At 36.4% G+C, this 26,453-nt stretch overlaps 2 protein-coding genes across 4 annotated transcripts in view; one reads left to right on the plus strand and one right to left on the minus strand.

Annotated features, from left to right (window-relative positions):
* stk39 (serine threonine kinase 39) overlaps nucleotides 1-1,889 on the minus strand; it is an 89,889-nt gene extending 88,000 nt beyond the window's left edge. For 2 of the 3 annotated variants that reach the window (XM_067409824.1, XM_067409823.1), the window contains exon 1: nucleotides 1,612-1,889. In XM_067409824.1, the coding sequence (XP_067265925.1) occupies nucleotides 1,612-1,717 (106 nt within the window). In that variant the 5' untranslated portion in view covers nucleotides 1,718-1,889. Of the gene's footprint in view, nucleotides 1-1,489; nucleotides 1,536-1,611 lie in introns of those variants that run through there. The other variant, XM_067409826.1, reaches the window with a different exon arrangement.
* Nucleotides 1,890-4,180: 2,291 nt separating this feature from the next.
* cers6 (ceramide synthase 6) overlaps nucleotides 4,181-26,453 on the plus strand; it is a 47,088-nt gene continuing 24,815 nt past the window's right edge. The window contains exons 1-3 of the mRNA XM_067409098.1: nucleotides 4,181-5,406; nucleotides 12,363-12,468; nucleotides 16,980-17,110. Coding sequence (XP_067265199.1) covers nucleotides 5,237-5,406; nucleotides 12,363-12,468; nucleotides 16,980-17,110 — 407 coding nt within the window. The 5' untranslated portion in view covers nucleotides 4,181-5,236. The remainder of the gene's footprint in view (nucleotides 5,407-12,362; nucleotides 12,469-16,979; nucleotides 17,111-26,453) is intronic.

Consider the following 26,453-nt stretch of genomic DNA (forward strand, 5'->3'; position numbering starts at 1 on the left):
ATATTTTTGATGAAATCCGATGGCTCAGTGAGGCCTGCATAGCCAGCAATGTCCTCTCTCAAGATCCAGAAAGGTACTAAAACATATTTAAATCAGTTCATGTGACTACAGTGGTTCAACCTTAATATTATAAAGTGACGAGAATATTTTTTGTGCGCCAAAATCAAAAAATCAAAAATAAAAAAAAATTCAAAACACTGCTTTCAGAGCTTTACAAATCGAATCAGTGATTCGGATCTCCTATCAAACCGCAAAACTGCTGAAATCACGTGAATTTGGTGGTCCGAGTTCGATTTGTAAAGCTCTGAAGCAGTGTTTTAAAATTGGCCCATCACTATATTGTTAAATAAAGTCATTATTTTGTTTTTTTGGTGCACAAAAAGTATTCTTGTCGCTTTATAAAATTAAGGTACAACTACTGAACTCACATGAACTGATTTCAATATGTTTTTAGTGCCTTTATGGATCTTGAGAGAGGAAGTGTCATTGCTGTGAATGCAGGCCTCGCTGAGCCATCGGATTTCATCAAAAAATCTTAATTTGTGTTAAATTATCGACATGAGGGTGAGTAATAAATTACATTATTTTCATTTTTGAGTGAACTAACCCTTTAAGCCAGCCATATAGTAATTTTTAAATAATAGTTGGGTTAAATAAAACTGCCCAACATGTTGGGCAAACATTTAACCCAAACGCTGGGTTAAAACAACCCAATTGCTGGGTTTGTCCATTTTCAACCCAACTTGGGTTGTTTTTAACCCAGCATTTTTAGAATGTGTTATAAATATCTCGTTGATTTAGCTACATTACAAGCAATCAGAATTTCACTTTACTTTTTGGCCTTATAAATATCAGCATCTGCACCAAATTGCACATTTTGCTCAGTCTGTGCCACTGAATAAAGCAGTGTTTTTTGCTCCATATTCTCACTATTTCATACTACATGAGCCATAAAAGCCTGATGTATCAAATATGATAAAAAAAAAAACATGCAAACTTTGTTCTTTGTGTAAAACTTTAAAAAAAATAACAGTGCACATTTAGCAAATGAGAAGTGCACAGCACGACCAGCAGAGGGCGTCACGAGCAGAGCGCAAATGCATCGCATGCAGCAAATGACACCTTTGAATCTCTCAAACAGTGCGAAGGCGTGCAAGCGCTGATAAGATCCACACCTAAAGTACACAAGCAGAATATGAAATATCACACTTAATATTCATAAAAATCATAATAATGGCTCTTGTTGCCATTGCTATTAGTGTTTTGTTAAACACATGCCAGCCTGCGCTATGCATCAACTTCAAACCACTGAAACTTGGTTCCACTTTTTTTTTTTTTTTTGGCCAAAAATAACCTTCCCTACACGTGCCACCTTTGCATTAAACATCCTGACGTCTCAATGGAGCATCATCATCACTCATAACACGCACTCTGTCCTAAGCATGACATTACACCTAATAGCTTCAAAACATATGATCGGAAGCTTTACTTGTCATATCCGCATTGCATTGCTGTCATCGGCCAGTGCATATGGGAAAAAAGCCGGTAGGCCCAATCCAAACCAACAAACTGCAGCCACTGACGGGCTCAAATCCATCTGCAAGTACCCACCGATCACCTCCTGTAGTTCGTACGCCTCCTTGACAATGGGCCAGCTGGTGGTGAGCGCCGGCTGCGGGGTTTGGACGGCCGCCGGGGAGTCACTCTGCTCCGCCATGATGCTGCTGAGAGAGTCGCTCTCACTCGCTCACCTCACTCACCGCTGCCTCCGCTGCTGCTGCTGCTGGATCACTACCGCCTGCGATGAACACATCCGGAGAGAGACATCTCGAATCCTACTACAGCGAAGGCTGAGCTCATGAATATTCATTTCGACGCGCTGATATCACTGCAGCGTAGCTTGTGGATATTAATTAGCTTATGAATACATATTCGGTTATGGTGACGTTGTTTGGTGACCGTTAGATCGTCATGTTTGGTAGTTTTATTTATTTCGGAGTTGTCTTTCGGCGTTTTTTTTTTCTTCCGTTTTTTTCTTCAAATTTCAGTTTTTAAATGTTATTATTATAATAAATATTATTTAATTAATCTGCATTTTCACTCTAAAAATGCTTGTTTCAACCTACGTTTATGTCAAATATAGACAAACCCGACCGTTGTGTTTAAAATTTAATTTTAAAAATTTTAACCGACGGTTGGGTTCGTTTGTCCATATTTGACCCAAACATGGGTTGAAACAACCCAGCTTTTTTAGTGTTCTAGAGGTGTTCGATTCCACGACTCCGACTCCCACTATAGGAGTCTATGGAATCGACTCCTCGACTCCATTTACTGTACATCAAAAACAGGGTCATAAACATTTTTTATGTATTTTAACTATGGAAAATCAAATCTATATTTATTGCAATAATATAAGCTGACACTGAGGTATGTATAATTACAAACTAAAGTCTATGACTGTTATCTATTTCTAAAGTAAGCTACATAAATGTATGTGACAACGTTTCTGCGACAGCTTTCTGACGCGATTCGTCAGTGTCCGAATTCCTCGCTTCATTTCGTTCACTCCTTAGTGCACTTAACCATAGACATTGCACTTAACTGACATGCATTATGGGCTTATGGATTCGAGAATCAGTAAACAAGTGAGCAATTCCGGACACAGCAATAGTCGACACCGAGAGTCGATTCCTATGCTGGAGTCGACCCCGACTCTGGGGCTATTCAGAGTCGAGGAATCGACTCTTTTGGAGTCGACTCCCCTTGAATAAATTTAGTATACATAAATGTTAATACAGAGAAAAAAAGTCTTTTTTAAGACAGAAGTTCAAAAATACATAAAAATATTAAGAGTGATTATCTTTATGTACATTTTTATAGTCTCGTATTTAGTCCAATTATAGGCTGTAGAATTCGTCAAAGCACTACGGCAAACGACTCACTCATGAATATTCATTTTAGGCTAGATGATATTGCAAAGCTCATAGATATTAAAAGTGTAATATGTAAGAATTTTGCACACACACACACACACACACACACACACACACACACACAAAACCCTCTAGGCCAGTGTTATATATTTTGTACACTTGAGTACTTACAAATGTTTATGACTATTTGTAAATCGTTAGAAAATCGTGTGAGGAGTTGCCTGTCAATTGCGTCATACCCGCATTACCCTCGGTTTCCGGTTTTATTTTGTAGGAACCATGGAAACACCAAAGACGCTTTAATATTTACGTTTTAATAGACAAGGGAACAACTATTTTGATATATTTATAGACAGAAAACGACGTATTGTTATACAGCTCAACACATTTAGTCTTATTGTTTAAATCTAATTTTCTTGATTTTTTGCGAATACCATGCTTTACCATGCCTCAGAGAAAAACACTATTTTGTCAAGTAGCTAACATAGCATAATCAGATGCAGCTTTATTTTTAGTAACAATAATACAGAATTTTCTCCATCATACAATACATGTTAAAATTAATTGCATGCCATTTATCAACACAACCATCCAGCATTTAATATGATACTCTAAAATCGATCTATCTTACTGCAGTGTGCAACAGTGTCTCACAGCAGCCGCCGAGTGAACGCACATGTTATAACAATGTTATAACATAATTTTCAACACACTCAAATGTCTCTAATATAATAAACAGAGCTGTGTTACCTCATACTCATGACCAGGAAAGCGGAAGTGGCGCCGGCGATTGTCATAATAAAAGTCCCGCTGCTCGAGAGGCGTGTGTTGCGCTTCATACTACAGTAACGTTAATAATCACATCCATGAACATGATTTCTTCCTGAGTCCTATCCTGATTATTTTCCACCAGCCGTTTAAGTGAAAACCACATGTCCCAAGATTCTGCGCTCAAACTTGGCGTCATCAAGCTACGCCTTTGTTTTGAATAGGCCTCTAGCTGACAGAAAATCTTACATATTGCACCTTTAATTCGTCTTTAATTAGCGAAAGCATAGCAAACTTTGCTTGGTAAACTTCGTGAAGCTTTCGGGCAAGTTTTATAATTAATATACATGATTAAGTCATTAATAAAAGTATATTTTATATATATATATATATATATATATATATATATATATATATATATATATATATATATATATATATATATAACAAAAAGTACTGATAAGAATACTGTTAAAGTACCAGATGGATAAGCAGTATCAGTAAGAATAATACCATGAAAACCTTAACGATACCCATCCCTATTTATACCCATGTTAAAAAAAAATGTATAGCATTTTTAACCCACAGTGTATATAAACAAACAAACAAACATGTTAAATTAAATTTGGTAATTTCTACCATTTTCAATAATTCCAATAACCTAGTGCCATTCGTCATAAATCTTAATGAACTATAATATTTAACTCCACTTCAGTTAATAGGATTTTGAAAAGAGGTTGGGTCTTGATCAATTTGGCTTTATGTATAAAGAATTTCGCAAGACTTCATATAGGCCTATAGTTTTACGATATAACCACTATCACGACTGGAAAACCTGTACTGGGACCATCGCCCAGCAGGTGGCGCCATTTTATAAGCTTTGACAGTTAAAGGGCGCATGACAAGTGGCCCGTTTCAGTTTGTTATGTGCTTTTATTTTGATTTACAACTTGTATAAGGGGATTTATATTGCAAGGAGCCACACTAATACAGAAACCTGTTTAATTATATAATAATAATAATAATAATAAACATTATTAAACACATTAATAGAAAATTTAAACAATCACAGATAAAAAAATAAAAAAAAGGTTGATTTACATATTGATTGCTTTCTTGTTATAACGTAAAAAATACAAAGACGAATAAAGTTTAGGTTATTAAGGTTAAGTAAAATCGTGTTTGTTAATTGAAATAAAGCTTAAATAACGTGAAAACAATATTTAGGATATGCAAGTAAATAAATAATCACAGACTTAGTATTAATTTCTTCCTGAACTGTTCCTTTAAGCGACGGGTTTATGATTGACAAGCTCACGGACCAATCAGCGTCGCGGAGGCGGAGCGCGTCGGGCGCATTCTACTTCCCTACATCGGAGAGAGTGGAGACTCACAACACAAACGGGCGGTCCATCAGCACCAACATCATCACCACCACACTGGACCTGCAAAGATCAACCGTGGAAGAGCGTCGAAGCCGCATCGGCCATTGACTGCACATCAACACGGGCGTAAAGACATCAGATCCGCTGGAAATGGCAGGGATTCTGGTGTGGTTCTGGAATGAGAGGTTCTGGCTCCCGCACAACGTGACCTGGGCTGACTTGAAAAATACAGATGAGTCAACCTTCCCACAAGCCGAGGATCTGTATCTAGCGTGTCCTTTAGCATTCTGCATGTTTATGATCCGGCTGGTCTTTGAGAGGTACGTCCAGTGTCACATCTTCATCATCAGCACCAGCATCACCATCATCATCATCACTGCTCAGGGCTTCCTCCTCAGCTAATGATGATGATGATGGGACTGTTTTGTGCTCCTTCACATTGTCACTGAATCCTTGTATGAATTAGGACAATGACAGGAACTCAATATGGCCCGTCTTCTGGAATAATGATACTGATGAAAGTAGGTCAGTGCCTCTCTTTGTGTTGTAGACCAGTCATAGGTGTGCCATCTAGTTTGGGTTTTTTGTTTTATAGTAAATGTAAAGTTTTTGAATTTCCCATTGACTCCCAATACTGGGGCATCTTGTCACACTACTGTATGGGGTAAGATGTCACAAAGGGAACCTGTCCTTTTCAGCACAAAAAACAGTGAAACTATTATTGTACGAAGCAAAAAATTTGGTTTAATATATTTCCTAACATGCATTATGTCATGTAAATGTATTATGTAACATATTAAGTCAAAATTCTGGTTTATAGAAACCTGTCAAAAGTGTATTAATCAGAATTTTGGGTCATCTTAATTAGAATAATTACAAACATTAAAAGAAATGTAATGGCCTACATTTGTAAGAGTCTCATGACCTAAATTTTGCAATCTATCACACTGTTGGATTCCTGTATTTGCTTATTAAACTATATAGGAATATTCCAAAAGCTGTGGTTTATGCAAACTTCACCTGTTCTGTGTTTATGACTTAAAAAGAAATAATAATTCTAATAATATTTTTTTGCCACATCCATCCATCCAACTCACACAAATTAAAAAAAAATAATAATAAGATGATTTTGATAATATTGGAAACAGTTGTGCTGCTTAATATTGTGTTTTTATAACCTGTGATACTTTTTTCAGGATTCTTTGATTAATAAAAAGTTAAAGAACAGCATTTATTTAAAATAAAAAATCTTTTGTAATTTTGTATTTTTTTTTCTTTTCTTTTTTTTGAAAGAAATTAATACTTTTATTCAGTAAGGATGTGTGAAATTAATAAAAAAAAGACTTGTATTGCTAGAAAATATTTATATTTTAAATAAATGCTGTTCTTTTTAACTTTTTATTTATCAAAAAATTCTGAAAAAAAAGAATCACAGGTTCTAAAAAAATATTAAGCTGCACAAAAATTTCCAACATTGATAATTGAGTATCAAATCAGCATATCAAAATGATTTCTGAAGGATCATGTGACACCGAAATAATAACACACGCTTAACAATTGCTGCAATAAAAATATATTTATTTGACATATCTGCTCAATTAGAATTAATTGGATGCAAAAAAGAAATAACTAATTTCATGTTATAATGACCAAACTAAATGTTTATATTTATGTTTGTATATGATATAATTTATATAGATTTATATAAAATTTATATAGAAATTTACATACATTTCCCAAAATTTCCAATTTATTCCCATAAATTCCCGTTAATTCCTAATATTCCAAATTGGAATATTTCCAAAATTCCCCAGGTTACGTTCCCGTGGAAATTTTCTGGACAGTTTCCAGCCCTTTGCAACCCTAGTTTCTAGCATCACCAGAAAACAGTCATTGCATGTGAAACAATATTTTTTTCATTTTATATGATATGAATATGTTTTTCTGTCTTGAATGTAGTAACAATTTAAGAGCTGATAATTGATTTGATAAATAATTGATTTGAATGCTATATTTTTCAATACTTTGTTGACGTTGTTGATATAGGCAATGAAAAATACAAAACTTTTTTTGAGCAGTTTAAACCAAAATTGTTCTTTAGTTCTCTTTTGCCCAGAATCAATGTTTGGTTTAAAACCAACATACCAAACTAGAGAAACAACTTTTGTGCATTTGGACCTTTGACTAGTTACTGACATACAGCCCGTGTGACAACTAGCCCCGGCCTCTCCTATATCGTAATTGTACACTTAAAAAATTATTTTCATGATTTGTTATAACACCATTTTTTTCTTTTGTCAAATTGAGTTTAATAATATGGTTCAGATAACATCATATTTTTTGAGTTTCTGTTGAATCAATCGCCTTCATTGTATTAACTCAAATTTTTAATTTCAATGAACTCAAACTTTTAAAGCAACCAGGCAACTTACTTTTTTTTAAGTTAAACCAACATTTTTTTTACAGTGTATAATTGAGATGACTAATTGTGCACTTGATATCAGCAGTATATCACGCTTTTCAGCTGGTTGTGAAACTTAAACATTAATTTTGCACTATTATGAGTTTGACATCTTGAAAGTATCACAAAAGCAGCAGTTTGACATATTCCCAGCGGGACGGCACAGAGGTTATGTGTTTACGAATGCCACAGACCATCTGTTCTTCACCTTCATCTGACAGATTTCTTCAGATCTCTCCAGCTGAATTTTGGTCTTCATTGTTAGAAGGTGAAATATACTGTCAGGGCCTCCTCTGGGATTGTGTCTTTTTTTATTACCAAGTTTAATCCATGTGTTCAGGCAGTTGAAACATTTGGAGCTGACTTTACATGTTAAAAAACATTTCCAGAAATCAGTATCCAACCAAAACTTGTTGATAAAAGCTGTCTTCACTGCGGCACCACTTAACTTCCTCTGTGGAAAGAGGACACATTATCTGAAGTGCAAACGTCCTCTTCCATCCTCCTGCACTGTACAATCGCAGTAAATTTTTATGATGAGGAACAGCACATTTATGGCATTTCAGCCCCACAAAAGCAAACAGTGTGCAAGCCGCAAATCAGTCTGAGCGCTGACTTCATAACCTTATCATGGCTCTTCAGCTTTATATAAGAATCATTTTCTGGAGCATTTTCTGCACTGAATTGCATTTTCATTGTGTGAGGGCTCTTAATTGGTTGAGCTTATTAATTAAGTGGCAAAAGCTCATTAATACTGTCTGCTGTCACCTCCATTTCCATTCAAGTGACATCTCATTTCCCATGTCCAGCATTAGAAGACCAATTTATCTCTAAGTATTTGCATATACACTGCCCAGGCAAAAAAAAAAAAAGTCACTGTTTGGATTTAAATAGGCAAATGCTTAAGAGTCTATGACTGGATCATTATTGCTGTGATTATTATGTTTCTGGCATGTTATATATTTGGGAACAGTTCTTTTAACCCTTAAAGATGGAGTGTGTGATGGATTTCCTAAACAACCATGTAGGAAGACACATCAAGGCTAGGGTTGGGTGTGGTTTGAATTTGAACGATTCCGATTTCGATTCCTTGTTTCGATTCCGGTTCCTAACGATTCTCGATTCCGATTCTTTTAAGAGGCAGGGTCAAAAAAAAAAAAAGTTTAGGATATTTTAAATGAGCTAGCTGACCAACGGTCTTTCTGAAGGAAATAGTCTGACCTTCTCCATCAATTTTAATTCTATGAACTTTTTACTTTTTATGAACTTTACTATGAAGCCAGTGGAAGAGGCAGCGGAGGACGGTTGGCGCAGCGCGTCAAAGACGGGGCACACATTGATTTCTACTCCATGAACTCGGAGGTGCTTTATCATGTTCGACGTGCACCCTCCTATGCACGAAACAATCTTGCCGCAAATGTTGCATTTTGCCGGGATTTCGTTCTGTTTAGAAAAGTGAAGCCACACTTTGAACCGCCGACGCACGCTATCCATGTTCGACACGCTCGGTTATGCTAACACTTCCGGTGGACGCTTCTTCGTTGGTGTTCAGCGGTTTCTTCTTTCAGTCGGCGGACTGTGAATCGAAACTAGGAATCGAAATTTAAACTTTTGAACAAAGCTAGTCCCGGTTCCAGTCAATATGCGATACCCAAGCCTAATCATGGCCATATTACAGGATGACAAAGCTAAGATTCATCAGGCTCAATTTGTGAAAGAATGGTTTGAAGAATCATTTTCACACATGAACTGGCACCTCTGAGTCCAGACCTTAAATTCATTGAAAGTCTTTGGGATCGGCTGGAGGAGACTTTACAGAGTGCTCACCTCTTACATTGTCAATACGAGATCTTGACCAAAAATTGATGAAAGTAAATGTCGTGATGTTATTTCCATCATTTAGGTCAAGATCTACACCAGAGGTGCCCAACCCTGTTCCTGGAGATCTACTTACCTGCAAAGTTTAGCTCCAACCCTTATAAAATAATTTAGATAATTAAGATCTTCAGGAGCACTTGATAATTACAGACAGGTGTGTTGAGCAGGGCTGGAGCTGAGCTCTGCAGGAAGGTAGATCTCCAGGAACAGGGTTGGGCACCCCTGATCTACACTGTAAAACTCAATAAGTTCAGAATACTCAAAACATTTGAGGAAACTTAATACCTCAAAACATTTAAGTGAAATAACTCTTTTATTTTTAGTTAGTAGAATTTTTGTGATAAGTGGGGTGGGGCCGAGAGCCGTGGAAGCGGAGTAAGACCACTGTGGTGCACAGGTGTCTCTTATTAACAATCATGTCACGGCATCCCTTCACTCCCACAGTTCCCTTCACATCCCTTCACTCGCCCAACTCATCATCATGTTAATTACATACAGTTCATTTACATAAACATCACATTCAGATCTTAGTTAAAGGGTTAGTTCACCCAAAAATGAAAATTCTGTCATTAATTATTCACACTCATGTCGTTCCACACCCGTAAGACCTTCGTTAATCTTCAGAACACAAATTAAGATATTTTAGTTGAAATCCGATTGCTCCGTGAGGCCTACATTGGGAGCAATGGACACTAAAAATATTCTCGTCGCTTTATAATATTAATATTGAGCCACTGTACTCACATGAACCAATTTAAATATGTTTTTAGTACCTTTATGGATCTTGAGAGAGGAAGTGTCCATTGCTCCCTATGAAGGCCTCACGGAGCCATCGGATTTCAACTAAAATATCTTAATTTGTGTTCTGAAGATTAATGAATGTCTTATGGGTGTTGAACGGCATGAGGGTGAGTAATAAATGACAGAATTTTCATTTTTGGGTGAACTAACCCTTTAAATGTTAGATAACACATACAATATCACATGCTATTATAATTATCTAAGAGACTGCCATTATATACTTGCATGTATATAATCAAACAACATACAGTATATGTGGTCATGAAAGTTTTGCAGCCCATCCTCAACCTAACCACAGGCTCTGCTCTTCACCACAATGGTAACCCTACAAAACTAGCATAACATTAAACAATAACTTATGTCTCCCTATGTTAATCTTGTGCATAAACACACAAAATAACTCTTAATTTCAACATTTATTTATACAATCTGACGCAAAGCATGCTGGGAATTAGACATCTGCTGCAACTCAATCATATTAAGTTCATGCAACTTTTTTCTATTAAGGACATTGAACTTTTATTATTATTTGAGTGAAACAAACTTATTTAATTTAATTAATTTCACTGTTGGTTTTACAGTAAAATGTGACTTGACTAGACTTTTTGAAAGAAGTCTTTTATGCTGACCAAGGCTGCATTTCTTTAATAAAAAATACAGTAAACACTGTAATATTGTGAAATATTGTTGCAATTTAAAATACCGGTTTTCCATTCGAATACATTTTAAAATGTAATTTATTCCTGTGATTAAAGCTGAATTTTCAGCATCATTACTCCAGTCTTCAGTGTCACATGATCTTTCAGAAATCATTCTAATATGATGATTTGATGCTCAAGAAACATTTCTTATTATTATCAATGTTGAAAACAGTTGTGCTGCTTAATATTTTTCGATTCATATAAATCTTTTGAACAATTATAAATGTCTTAACTGTAGTTTTTTTATCAATTTAATGCATTCTTGCTGAATAAAAGTATTAATTTCTTTTAAAAAAGCTGACCTGACGGTAGTGTAATTAAATATTCTTAGTTATTCCTCTTCTTTAGTACCATTTTAACTCCTTTATACTTTGTGAAATCCAATATGCTTGTGTTAAGGATGTATTTCTATAAAAGTGTATGTCAGATTTTCACAAATATACTCTGGTCAAGCTCAGCTTAATAATTATAACTTGATTATTTACACATCGACTATAAAATAAACACACTGTAAATAACGAGCTAAAGTTAGCTATTGCTGGATTGAGTTAGCGTATATGAGGAGGTTACCGTGAACTTCATCTTTGAAATCAATGTTGATATCATCATAAGGATTTGTGTACTTTAATCAAACAGGATGAAATGTTTTAGAAAGACACAACCCAGCTCATTTTACAAAATGTCACAGAATTCATCAAACCCATTAGTAGTGCTGTTTTTACCACCACAATGATGTCACTTCCTGGAGGAAGATGACGTCATCATCAACATATATTAGTACATATACATATAAGCACTATTGCCAAGAACATTTAAGAAATTGCCAGTTTATCATTTCAGAAGTTGGATAAAATTTCAACATGTGCTTAAAGAAAGTGAAATGATTTATGATCACTTCATTGATATTGTGATAAATGAAAACAAACTGAATGTGACTCCATTTTAAAAATAGCCAGTTTAATATTTTGTCAAATAAAAGGTTTTAAGATGAGGATATGAAAATGTACTGCATAGTAGCAATGAGCCATGAAATGTTTCTTCTGGTTGTTTTCGTTTATAACATTCTCATTATCAGATCAACAAGATATAATCTCATTAGCATAACAATTTCAACTTTAATGCAGCTGCTTTGATCAGCAGCTGTTTATTTCCTAATACACAGATGTTTATCGGACATTCGCAAAAGAAGCTAGTCAAGACAAAATGCTTACAACTGGCCCGTGTGGTTTTCCTCGCTGTCTCTGAAGATTTGGCAGTGTTTGCAAACAGGAGGATTTCTTTAGCCTCCTGCTGTGGTTGCAGGCATTTTACCTCAGAGGTTCCCTTCGAAAATTGATTTTTAATGCAGCCTGTCAGACTTCAGAATGAAGTTTGCAAGCATTGATATTACAAGATATAAACCTAATAAAGTCTTTTTTGTTATTGGCTGTTGTAGGTTTATTGCAAGACCATGTGCACTAGGTCTGAAAATCCAGGCCAATGGACCACAGAAGGCTCAGCACAACGCCATTCTGGAAAAGGTCTTCACTGCCATCACCAAGGTAAATACCATGTTTCTTACCACAGTTAAAGTGGATTTATTGCTTTGGGAGGGTAAGAGGAAGCACTAACACACTGTTTTGAGCGGTTAAGTGCTTTTATAACTGCCCGGGACAGCAGTAATGGTATCGAATATTGATATTTTTCAAGGTATCGTATCAGAGTCAGAAGTTCCAGTATCGTGACAGCTTTAATTGAGTGTTTGTGCTTATCAAAAGAAAGAAAGTCATATACATCAGGGATGACATGAGGGTGAGTAATTCTCATTCTTCGGTGAACTGTCCATTTAAGAGGATAGTTTTAAATCCAAAACATGAACTAAAACATAGTCAAGGCCTGGCATCGATCTGGCACATGAAACATCACAACGTACATCAGGGCACGCCAAGAAAACAAGGCAAACATGAAAACTTAAAGGGGACCAACTATGCCCCCTTTCACAAGATGTAATATAAGTCTCTGGTGTCCCCAGAATGTGTCTGTGAAGTTTCAGCTCAAAATCCCCCACAGATCATTTATTATAGCTTGTCAAATTTGCCCCTATTTGTGTTTGAGCAAAAACACACCATTTTTGTGTGTGTCCCTTTAAATGCAAATGAGCTGCTGCTCCCGCCCCCTTTCCAGAAGAGGGCGGAGCTTTAACAGCTCAACAACAACAAAGCTGGAGAATCTCACACAGCCAAAATGAGGATTGTCAGTTACGATGTTCAGCCTTACATTGTTCAAACCGGAGTCGACACTGATGGAGAGACTCAGGAAGAAGTTACAACTTTTAGAATGAAACTGGACGTTTCTGAATGGTTAGTGGATAAATTTATGTAGTTGCTGTGGAGTTGATTCAACTCATCCACTAGCATGTGCCGTCATGTTCATCTTTTGTGTTGAATTGACCCTCGTTTGTGAAGCAGTCCGGCGTAAAATGACGGCATGACAACAACACTCTACTACAACAACTTTTCCTCTTCTTTAAAGCAACTCTTCCTCTTCCTCAACAACTCTTCCTCTTCTTTAGAGTTGGTGATGTCACTAACCCAGGAAGAAGCTTGTTATAGTCCCTACCAGCTGTTTGTCTGTCTGTCTGTCTGTCTATCTATCTATCTATCTATCTATCTATCTATCTATCTATCTATCTATCTATCTATCTATCTATCTATCTATCTATCTATCTATCTAGCTAGCTGTTCATCTATTTATATATCTGTCTGTTTCTATCTATCTATCTGTCTATTTATATATCTGTCATTCTATCGATCTGTCTGTCTGTATCTATCTATCTATCGATCTATCTATCTATCTGTCAAACAAAAATTTATTTTCAGTAAAACATAAAAAAATGTGTAATTTAGTTTATTAATTTCAGTAAATAATGTATAATATTCTTACTGGGGCTGGAATGAATCATGACATTGAAAAGATTTTTTTATCAGCCATTTATCTTTAAATAATTGTTAAATTATGCAGAAAGGTGATTAAAAACTGCAGAGACTGTAAATCAGAATCAAATCAAGGACTTGTTACAGTTGCTGAAATGAGATACGCCTCATTTGATTACAGAGAATCACATTAAGTGAACAGAACATTTCCTAGCGTTTAAATTCACTATGATCATGTGAACTCGCTTCCCTTATGAGCTGAATCTGTACGTAACGTAAGTTAAGTTAATTTATCTTGAATCTGATGTTCATTTGAGAGACATTTTGAGCCCTTGTCTTGAAAGAAAGAGAACAGTCTCTATCATGACGGCAGCATGGATTGACGGTATAGGTAATCGTAATCTGAAAGCTGTAAAGGAAGAGCGATAGCGTGGCTCTTTGACGTGTGTGGCTTTATCAGAGCTCATGTGCACTGACGCACCGGGACTATTTTTAGCCGTGAGTTTCCTTGACAAATGTTCAGATTCTTGAACACACAAGATTCAGGCACACTTTAAGAATAAAGAGACAATTCCTGCCTGAAATAAAGAGAGAGAGGTACAGAGAGAGAGTCCTCAGGGCGAAACTCATCTAGCATGTTAGCGGATACTACTTTCTAATTGGAATTTGATTGAGTTTGGAGGAAACCCATTACTGATAGACACCAGTTCTAGGGCTGTTATGAAATAGTTTTAGTATAAATGTAGTAGATGTTCATTGAGGGAAAAAAAGTAGTTTTCTTTAGATTTTTTTTTGTTTTTGTGCCGAAGCTCAGGTGTCCTGCATCATCCTGAAGTGGTTTGTTTTGCATTAATAGCTCTATATTATCCTGCTTTTTGCATGACTTCTTACCAAATAAATAAATAAATGGAAAGAGAGTGGATTAAAACTAGTACAGCATTTATTGATCTTAAGTAATGTTAAAGGTGCCCTAGAATTAAATATTGAATTTATATTGGCATAGTTGAATAACAAGAGTTCAGTACATGGAAATGACATACACTGGGTTTTAAACTCCATTGTTTCCTCCTTCTTATATAAATCTCATTTGTTTAAAAGACCTCAGAAGAACAGGCGAATCTCAACATAACACCGACTGTTACGTAACAGTCGGGATCATTAATATGTACGCCCCCAATATTTGCATATGCCAGCTCATGTTCAAGGCATTACACAAGGGCAGCCAGTAATGTCCGGATCTGTGCACAGCTGAATCATCAGACTAGGTAAGCAAGCAAGAACAATAGCAGAAAATGACTGATGGAGCGATAATAACTGACATGATCCATGATAACATGATATTTTTAGTGATATTTGTAAATTGTCTTTCTAAATGTTTCGTTAGCATGTTGCTAATGTACTGTTAAATGTGGTTAAAGCTACCATCGTTTCTTACTGTATTCACTGAGACAAGAGCCGTCGCTATTTTCATTATTAAACACTTGCAGTCTGTATAATTCATAAACACAACTTCATTCTGTATAAATCTCTCCAACAGTTTGTAATGTTAGCTTTAGCCACGGAGCACTATCAAACTCATTCAGAATCAAATGTAAACATCCAAATAAATACTATACTCACATGATCCGATGTATGCATGCAGCATGCATGACGAACATCTTATAAAGATCCATTTTGAGGGTTATATTAGCCGTGTGAACTGTGTTTATGCCGTTCAAGGCAAGCGTGAGCTCCGGGGGCGGGGGAGCACGAGAATTAAAGGGGCCGCAACCTATATATTGGTGCATAGTTAATGATGCCCCAAAATAGGCAGTTAAAAAAATGAATTAAAAAAAATCTATGGGGTATTTTGAGCTGAAACTTCACAGACACATTCAGGGGACACCTTAGACTTATATTACATCTTTTAAGTTCTAGGGCACCTTTAACGTCAACATTTACTAGTACATTATTGCAATCAAAAGTTGCAAGTTGAATATTTATATTAACTAATTTGTACAAAGATGAATAAATGTATTGCTCGTTGTTAGTTGAGGTTAGTTAATGCATTAACTAACTATAGTGAATATGGGACCTTGTTGTAAAGTCCCAAAAATATTTGCTATGATGACCAATCAGAATCAAGTATTTGAAATAGCTATGAAATAAACTTAAAAACTGTACGAACAAAATGTCAAACATACAGTACATGAGTCATACGTGACTATTAGTGGGGATTTTGATTCGACCTACTGACCCCATTTTTTTTACAAAGCAACTTTTTCTGTAAGTTAATGAATCATTCACTCAGCAGATTCATTCTTATTATTCCTTGTTATTGATTTCATGTCTACAATAAGTCTTAAGACGTACTATATAAGCCTTTTCTCCACAAATGACAACAGAGCAGATTTTTTCCTTCATTTTATCAAGCTAAAGACAAAAATCCTAAATAAATAAATGATGAGATTCAGTAATGTCCTTAAATATGGATAATTACTGAACTATTATGCTTGCCATCATTTTAATCATGTATGATCATCAGTCATCATTAAATTCATAAACTGCGGATCATGCATTTTGCACACCAGTCAAACCTGCTTTTGTGCCAAACTCTGATTGCACTGCTTATGTTTATTTAACCCTCCTTGTTTTGCAGAATAACCTCACGTTAAACCGACTGAACCACATATGACCCCTTTTGTTCAGTCAACGATGGTCAGCAGATCCTTGTTCGATGATATACTTTGTTCGTTTTGTTTGCATTTTGTTCAGTGCCATTCTCAGCCTCGTTCAGTCAAGTTCAAAGTGGCATATGCGTTCAGTAAGCTCAAAGAAAACAATGAAATGTGCCTTAGAAAGGAGGGTCTTACAAATTAGTGCAACAAGAATGATTGGTTCATTTGAAAGATTTGTTCGCTCACAACTGAAACCCCACTACTCAAGTCATTATAGTATGCCGGCACAGCAGTACATCACACAGTGTGATTATGTCTGAGTCTCACTGGCTCATATATGCAGATGGCTTTTTAAAGACAACTGTTTTAAATGTGCATTGAGTGAATTTTTCAAGCTGTTAAATCCAAATTCAGGCGGTTTGTTTGTACTCTAACAGTGGCTTATCTCTGCAGTGACATGCTTCTCTCTGCTGTGTCTTTCAGCACCCTGATGAGAAGAGGTTAGAGGGTTTGTCCAAGCAGCTGGACTGGGACGTGAGGACCATCCAACGCTGGTTCAGACAACGACGCAACCAAGAGAAACCCAGCACGCTGGCGCGCTTCTGCGAGAGCATGTGAGAATCAGCTTTTTGTTTGTGCTTGCTTTGTCAGGGGCCTCGTTTGTTATTGTAAACTCGGTTGGTTGGTCTATTTTTAAAGGGTACCTTTTATGCCCCTTTGCACAAGATGTAATATAAGTCTCTGGTGTCTCCAGAATGTGTGTGTGAAGTTTCAGCTTAAAATATCCCACAGATCATTCATTATAGCTTGTCAAATTTGCCCCTATTTGGGTGTGAGCAAAAACACCGTTTTTGTGTGTGTCCCTTTAAATGCAAATGAGCTGCTGCTCCCGCCCCCTTTCCAGAAGAGGGCGGAGCTTTAACAGCTCAACAACAACAAAGCTGGAGAATCTCACGCAGCCAAAATGAGGATTGTGAGTAACTGTGTTCAGCCTTACATTGTTCAAACCGGAGTCGACACTGATGGAGAGACTCAGGAAGAAGTTACAACTTTTAGAGTGAAACTGGACGTTTCTGAATGGTTAGTGGATAAATTGATGTAGTTGCTGTGGAGTTGATTCAACTCATCCACTAGCATGTACCGTCATGTTCATCTTTTGTGAAAAAGCTGTATGGATGCCGACTTTAGCATACTTTTTTCCAAGAAGAGCCATACACACCAGGTATATACAAACATTTATGATTACTATCAAATGCTGTGAATGGCATAATATTTTTTTTAAATCTGAGTGGCTCATTTTTTCACATGCTTATAGAGAAAGGCTTGCAAAATCAAAGTTACTGGGTTGTGCTTTTTCATGTTTTCTGGGTTGGTAGATGAACCGGTGACCCGATTATAGCACTTAAACATGGAAAAAGTCAGATTTTCATGATATGTCCCCTTTAAAGAAGAAACTCAGTAGATTATTGCAGAACTGAAAGCTGTTTCATGACATGAAAGTATAATGGTTTTAGAAGTTGAAGTTTACTGTAAAGCAAATGAACAGAAGTAAACATTTTGTTTTATATAAAATATATATTTTACAAAATAATTTGGACTCAATGCCATATGTCTAACAAAGTTGTGTTCCAAATTTGATGTTGATATCACAAAAATTGAGCCTGCTAAAGTACCGTTTCCATGTTAACGCAATGTCAAATTATAAACTGCTTTTCACAGGTTGAATTTTGAGTGTTTAATCTTTCGAATGATAATTGCGATGATTATTAAAATATATGATGGGGGGAAAAAGCACACCAAGTGTCCCATTTAAAGGTACCGCAAGCTAACATCTGCCATTTTGCTAACAACCGCATATGCAGTTCCCATGACGTCTATTTATGTCAGGCAGACACTTTTAAACAATATTGTGAACATGGTCAGTTTTGATTCCACGCTTACCTGAGGTGTTTGTTCCACATTCAAAAGCCTTTACGAGTTTTTTTGTTGCTTGTGTCTCTGTGAAGTTCCTGCTGAACTCATTTGGTTGGTGTTTGTCCCTGTGGGGTTCTGGCTGAGGGATGCGTGTCTGAAATAGATAGGTCTCACCTGTGTGTGTGTTATTGTGTACCAGTGTCTGCTTGTTAGGCATCATGAGGGCAACTAGGCCACAGTCTATTCCTGTTTCTCTTTCTGAACCATTTTGATGCCAATTTTTGCTCGTCCTGTCCACAGAATCTCCTTTTCTTGTCCTATTCGGCTTAATCTGTCTGCATTAACAGTATTTCTTCCTCAGTTCCACATTTTCCCATAACTCAGATGTGGTTTCAAAAGAAGTTTTTTTTTTATTATTTATCAGAACCATAACTAACATGCTGCATCATGTCACTGTTAATTTGCATAAAGTCTACTTCTGCTAAACTCTCACTGCTTAAATCAGCAACTTTAATGACTCACAATCACTTTGGTGACACAAAGCACTGTATGTGTGAACAGTGAACAGAACTCTTTGTTCACCGTTTGTAGCCTCATCCGTGGGATTCGTCAGTGACACTAATGTTCTGTCGGTTTCTCTCTGATCTACAGTTGAGTCTGAAAAGCCCCAGAAGTAATAGTGACCATCTAATCAGTGCTAAAGCATGACACTGTGCCATTTCTTTCAGAGGCAATTAAGCCAAAGTCTTCAAAGATCACAGAGCACGCTCACTTTTAAGTGTACCCTAATGAGAACTATGAAATGATGAGAATAATAGAGCTACTTTGGTTCTTGGTAAAGGCACTGTTGGAGAGCATGTTTTGTGGTCTTTGAAAACGTACTGCACAGTATACACTGGTTTTGGGGGGGGGAATCAAATTGTGATTTTTTTGATCAACATTGTGAATGTAATTTTTAAAATGCAATTTTTTATTATTATTTTATTTATATGTAGGGCTGTACAATTTGAAATAAATGTGATCATAGATCGATATGAGTATAGAATCATCATCATTATTAATAATAATAATAATAAGAAGAAGAAATACATTTTTTTAAATTAGTATTTAAGAAAATGAGTGGAATAATAAAAATAACTTAGTACATTGTAAAATTACAATAATAACATTTATGTCTGTCTTAATTTCTGTCTTAAAAAGTTGGATAAACACTTAAAAAATGTTAAACCATTAAGCTTTTATTTTTGCAGAAGACCACAGGGAGACCTTTTTTAACTTTAGTTAGTGTGCAATATTGCTGCTTGAGCATAAACAACATCTGCAAAGTTGCGACGCTCAAAGTTCAATGCAAAGGGAGATATTTTCTTTTAAAGAATTCGCTGTTTAAGGACTACAACAAATGGATAGTAGGGACTACAACGAGCTTCTTCGCATTTTAGTAACATCACTAATCCTAAAATTTACATAAACCCACCCCTGAGAACACAAAACAAAGAGGGTGAGGTCATGTTGGGCTGCTTTAGAGAGTTGTTGTAGTAGAGTGTTGTTGTCATGCCGTCGTACGCCGGACTGCTTCACAAACGAGGGTCGGTTCAATGCTGGATGGTCCTCACGGCTGAACACCGTTACCGACAATCGTCATTTTGACTGTGTGAGATTCTCCAGCTTTGTTGTTGTTGAGCAGCCAAAGTGTGAGTGGTTAAAGCTCCGCCCTCTTTTGGAAAGCGGGCAAGGAGCAGCAGCTCATTTGCATTTAAAGGGACACACACAGAAAGGGCATCAGTAGTATATGTAAATTAACAATGTTTACCCATTCTCTGTTACCTGGACCGAAAAATGTAATGTTTATTTGTCAGCAAAAGTCTGCCGGATGGTGCAAAACACATCATCCAGTAGACTTTTGACAGCTCCAGGGGCTTTTGTGAAATCTACAGATTGTACTTTTTGTGTCATTATGGTAAAAATGGAACACTATGGCAAGTCCTCTTGCCTGTACCTGTACAAGATGCCGTTTTGCTTTGGAGTCTTGGGCAGAATGTGCTTCCTGTTCCTCTTCTTCCAAACTAATTGACAGAATGGCAGTTTCTTTCAGTTTTTCCCATCCGTTTGGCCTAAAATAATGTGTGTCATCCAGGTTGAAATGGTGACTACAAACGATGTCTCCATACTTATGATTTTTTTCAGCCGTTAGCCACTGCCTAAAACCTTCCGGATCCTTCACTGGAAACTGAAATCAATGCTGCCTTCATGTGGCTTCAATGTGGGAATTATTATAAATATGAGATTCCTAGTTAAAAATTGGACATGAATGCCTTCTCAAGTCATATTTACCACTGGGAAGTTCGGGGATAATTTTGAGACCAAAGTTCCTGAGATGGGCGGGCAATAAACTTTAAACATGGCAGAAGGGAGAACGATTGCTGCAGTTAAATGTTAGCTGGGAACAATAAAAGTTGACACCATTGTAACAAAAAGTTTGCCAAGAAGTATTTTCTACTCAAGCAAGGCAGTAGTTTACTTTTCAATAGGAGCAGACTGGGAGTGGCCTTGGAAGGCAACATTTTTTGATTAATTTTGCAGTCCTAGTGTAAACTGAAAGAATAGAAGTCATTATGCAACAGAAGTATACAGTATCATGTGACATATTTAATTCTGTGAGTGGCATCCAGTTATCATCTAAGAAATAAAAATGGTTATTGTTTGTGCCTGATCTTCTGGTTCATGCATCAGCCTGAAAGGTCAAAGTCATTGCATTGTGTCTCAAACCATGTGCTGTGTTGTATGCTTCATACTGTATTTTGGCAAATCTAGTAGGTAATCTGTGTGTTTTGTGCATACAGAAAACACAGTATTACAGACTGTACTATGTGCTGCACAAATAGTAAATAGAATGGTAGTATTACAGTCTGAACATAACCTGATTCTATCAGTGGAGTATTTTTTGGCATGGATTTTTAACTAGTTGGCATTTTACCACTAGAAGTTCAATTGTATTTGTCTTCCTTTTTTTGGCATAAGGAAGTCTTAAGATCTCTCTTGTTAGTCGTGTAACCTCGACTGACTTTACACAACAGTGTTTTTTTGATCGTCTTTCTCACTTTGCAAGGCAAGAATCACAGTTCATAGAGAGCTCAGTGGAAAGAGTGGATTATTTCACACCCACAGAGAATAAGGAATATTTTTAGTCACCATAGAAACACCGTATGACAAATGTTTACACAGATTGTGTGGTCAGTTTTAGGCATTTTCAGTTCAGTATTTTGTCAGAGTTGTATAAAAACAATCTATGCTTCACAAAAGATTTTGACGTGGTTATTGCGCAATGCCTGAGAGCACCATGATCATAGTGCACTTCCAGTCCCATCCCATCCAAACATGGAAAATTGTGAACGTATATAAATATTTCTCTGCAATGCAGTCTCTTTCAGAGAACTCTGAAACTTTAAATCCATAATGCAGATTTGGAGTGAGGAGTAGCTATAATAAAAACGGTTACAAAATGTATTTTGGTGTGTCTGTCTGTCACTTTCTAGTGTGTCTGTATTGACCATTCAGCATCCAGGACCTAAACTATCTGTTTTAATAATCTAAAACTATATTACATAGGGCTGGATAAAAAAATATTGATTTCTCGATTCTCTCTTTTGACTAACTGATATCGATTCTTAAATCCCAAGAGTCGAATAGTCTATCCTGTTTTCAGCTGATATCCTGTTTTCAGACGCCTCCCATCCAATAAATCGCAATAAGCTTACTGCATTATTACTTTTGTTAAGAAACAAAGTCTCCGATTTCAAGTTCTGTTCATTTTATTATGAAATTCATAAAATAAATACAGTTTTGGCGCTGTTTAATGTGGCATCACAGATCGCTGACGCTCTTGAGTTCAAGCAAATCGGTAGCGCGAAGCACGTGACGTGAACTTATCTTCTGGTACCGGTTACAGCGCGAAATAAATATGAATGAACATCTGAATGTAGCCTATGTTAAAAGATAGAGTACAGCTTACCCAAATCCGTATTATGTCTCATGTAAACGCTTAATCAGTGTTTCAACCGCTGAAAGACGTCAATAAAACAGCTTATAACAGGTCATGTAAAGTCACATTGACCTCAGGAAAACAAGATTCATTGACCGTAAACCCATTAGTCAGCTAGAAAAATTAACTCTAAAGAGAACATTTTGCCAAATATATGCACCATATAACATATTCATTATAATTGTTTAATGTTCTTCAATATTTAATGCATGTTTGAATAAATCTGTCAGGTTATCACAGCCACCATTTAAATGTTTATATTTCAAAAACGTATTGGAGTAGAAATGTATTTATGTGAGCGTAAAGTTAATATTATAACTTTATTATTATAAAGTTTTATGCAAGTACTGCATAAACTGACTCCCATGTAGAGATTGTTTTCCTTGAGAAAATTTGCCATGTACTGTACCTGATATATATCCAAAATAATCGATATTGAATCGGAATCGTATTGAATCGCTAGCATGTGAATCGAAATTGAATCGAATGGTGAAATTTGTGTCAATACCCAGCCCTAATATTACAGAAGGCAACTGATTGGTTTATATATATATATATATATATATATATATGATAATCTGTAAATGTAAATGTAATATTTTTTATTATCTTACCTCATTCGCTATGCTTTATGGGGTTGTAGTTTTCTCTCGAAAAAGATGTTAAGTTCACAGTTTTGTTCCTTTGTCTTTTTTCCTAATTTTCACACATTTTTTTTTTTGTTGTTGTTCCAAATCAAAATTATGATGCTTAACTAACCTGTTGCCAGGAAACCGCGTTGACCTCAAATTAGGTTAATAACTTCTGTTTGTTTTTACTATTGATCAAGAATAAGGCTGAAAATTGTGGTGTTAAATCATGCCAAACAGCAAAACCTGATTCAATTGATTATTTTTGCCTTTGCTTAAAAAAGGCCTCACTGTGCTTCATTAGCCAAACAATATTTTTCTTTCTCAGTCGTTGATTATGAAGAAGCCGACCATGAAAGATTTAATGCCAGATGCAGTTTAAAGTTACTGGGAAGTGGATAAACAAAAGCTCCATGGTCCATTGCAGTCCTACAAAATGGCCTCAGAGCCCTGTCAGACAACATCACTGATCAACTACAGTGTCTGAGAGCAGAGCATCCCGCTCTGTGAGGAGTCTCAGGGAGAACAGGTTTATCTGCTCCTTCTGGAAGGTCTTTCAAGGTCAGTCTTCAGCTGAAGCCCAAAGGCTCTGATTTGCTGCCTGGTGCTTTCAAGTACAACAGCTGAAAGGAAGACGTCCAGAGCTTCTCAAATAATGACCTGAGAAACATGCATTGCTTTCTTCCAGTGAGGACTGATTGAAGTAACTTGTATAATCTTGACACCATTTCAGCATAATGAAGCATAATCTTTGAAGCATAATTTCAACCAAGTAGATTGATAATGTGTAATGCAAGAAGAAAAATGTAGTGAAAACCAACCACTTCATGTTTTCTGCACTGAGAGAAAGAATGATCATTTATTGTATTTACTGCACCAATAAATAGCCATAAATTCCAATACTTACCTAGATTTAAATATTTATAGCAATATTGTATTATGTATATTTATTTATTTTTAAAACCTTTTAGATTTGTGTGAACATATTCTGTTATGCAAATGAATCATTGAATCGGACTTCAGAATTGATTTATTAAAAATGGACACAGAAATGATTTTTACCAACTTTATTTTTCCTGATAAAATCTAAAGATGTGATTTCTGTGCCTTAAGCATCACCAAATGGAATTGCAAAAATAATATTTATTAACTTATCACTATTATTATTATTATTAGTATGCAAAATCATTGAAAAAATATAAAATCACCAGCCTACTTTCCAAATGATTATGAATTGCATTTGGTTTTAGCACATTACTTCTGAACAGTTTCAATAAAAAATCCATTTTATATCATTCATACTTTGACATAAAACAGCAACATTTTTTTTTTTTTTTTAGGTTATCTCGTATTGTCATTTCAGTCTTGTTTTGCATAGACCTTTTACTATTAGTAATTTACTATTATCATCCAACTAATACATCCAATCTATTAAAAGTGTTTTGAATTATTTCACAGACTCAAAAAAACAAAGCAGAATATACAGATTGTTTGTTAGTAAGTGCCTGAATTTCTTTCACAGATTTGATTAGTTCTCCCTCACGAACGCTCATAATGTCAACGGCTATTTTTCGAACATCCATGCCTGATGAAAACCAGCCCATTTAATCATAGCTTGCAATTTTTCACTGACACTATTCGGTTTTGTGTGCACTTTGCGTCAGACAGTCAGTGAATGTTACTGTGGGTGGTCTCCATGTCCGTGTCCTTAAAGGAAGGAACCGCAATTGATGTTGTTTTCATTTCTCATGCAGAGTGACAGGGAGTTCTGTCTGTGTGAGTATCAAAGCAGTAATTAATGCTGTATTTCACATGGTAAACCCCAGAGGGCTGTGCAACTGCAGTTATTCAGCCTCAAGCAACGTGCGGTGTTTGTTTGGCTGTATTACTCATTTCTTTGTCAGCTTTGATCTCAAAGGTATCAGCTGGCACAGGCCTCTGCGCTTGGAAACTGACCACAGGCAGAGAGATCTATAACCGCAGGGGCAAGTTAAAAAGGGCACGCTAGCTTAACTCACCTGGTATTCCCCTGCACTCACTGAATCTTTAGTTGTTCCCTATAGAGCGCTGCAGTGATGATAAATCTTCAGGCCAACCTTATTAAACGCTTAAATTAAATCTGTTTAGCATATAAAGTTATTGTGTCTAAAGTATAAAGTAATTGTGTGGGGTAAACAACTTGATTCATATGGATTAGTTTTTCGATCTTTTTATGAACTTGAAACGTCAAAGTGCTAGTTGAGTAGACTGTCAATGGAGGGACAGAAATCGCTCAGATTTCACTAAAATATCTTCATCTGTGTTTGTCTTACGGGTTTGGAACCACATAAGGCAGAGTAAATGATGTCAGTATTTTCATTTTTGGGAGAACTAACCATAGACTGTATAAAACAATGGATGTAGTGTCCTTGACATAGGTTTCCGAAGAGCATTTATAAAGCTCAAATTGGACGGAGCTGGCCGTCGCCATCTTGGCAGCGCTTCAATGCGTGTCACTCCCGGATAACCGAATATGGGCAAGGAGGCGGATTGTGGGTGGAGCCAACAGACAGCAGACAAACGGCTAGTAGTGACAGCAGTGTCACTCAAGTGACCACGCCCCCTTTATTATGCAGAAATTTAAGGCTTAATATAATTTAAACAGATGAGTTATAAAAAAATTCACCCCCTCACAGTTGTCATGAAGGGCAAAATTAGCTATTTAGACCAAAACCACTTTTTGTACCAGGCTGTAAACATATTTTTTTCCGCTGTAAAGTTGGGCATTTTAACAAGGGGGATCTATGGGATTGACTCCTTTTGAAGCCTGTCTCTAGTGGCCAGTCGATGAATTGCAGTTTAAGTCACTTCTGTGTTGGGTTCAAGAGAGAGAACGGAAACTTGCTGCTCAGAACTCACCCTTTAAGGCTCTCCTACAGATCTGCAAAGGCCTCTTATTATTCAATTCAAAGGTGGAACTTTTTCAGACTTAAAGAAGTTGATAGCTGGAAAAATACTCCAAAAGGATTGGGAAAAGGTTACATGAATCAGCATTGGAAAGCCTGGTGAGAGAACTGTGTGTGTGTGTGGTTGTGGTGGAACAACTGGTTTAGGGTGACTCATACAGAAATTTTCCCAAGCTTCACTCACCCTGAAGCCATCCTAGGTGTATATGACTTTCTTCTCTCTGATCAGAGTTATATTAATAAATATCCTGACACATCTGAGCTTTATAATGGCAGTGAATAGGACCAACGACTATGAAGCTGAAGAAAGTGCTTCCATCCATCATAAATGTACTCCACACGGCTCCGGGGGGTTAAAGGGTTAGTTCACCCAAAAATGAAAATTCTGTCATTTATTACTCACCCTCATGCAGTTTCAGATATTTTAGTT

The sequence above is a fragment of the Chanodichthys erythropterus genome, chromosome 14 (genome assembly GCF_024489055.1).
Source record: "Chanodichthys erythropterus isolate Z2021 chromosome 14, ASM2448905v1, whole genome shotgun sequence".
Lineage (NCBI taxonomy): Eukaryota > Metazoa > Chordata > Actinopteri > Cypriniformes > Xenocyprididae > Chanodichthys > Chanodichthys erythropterus.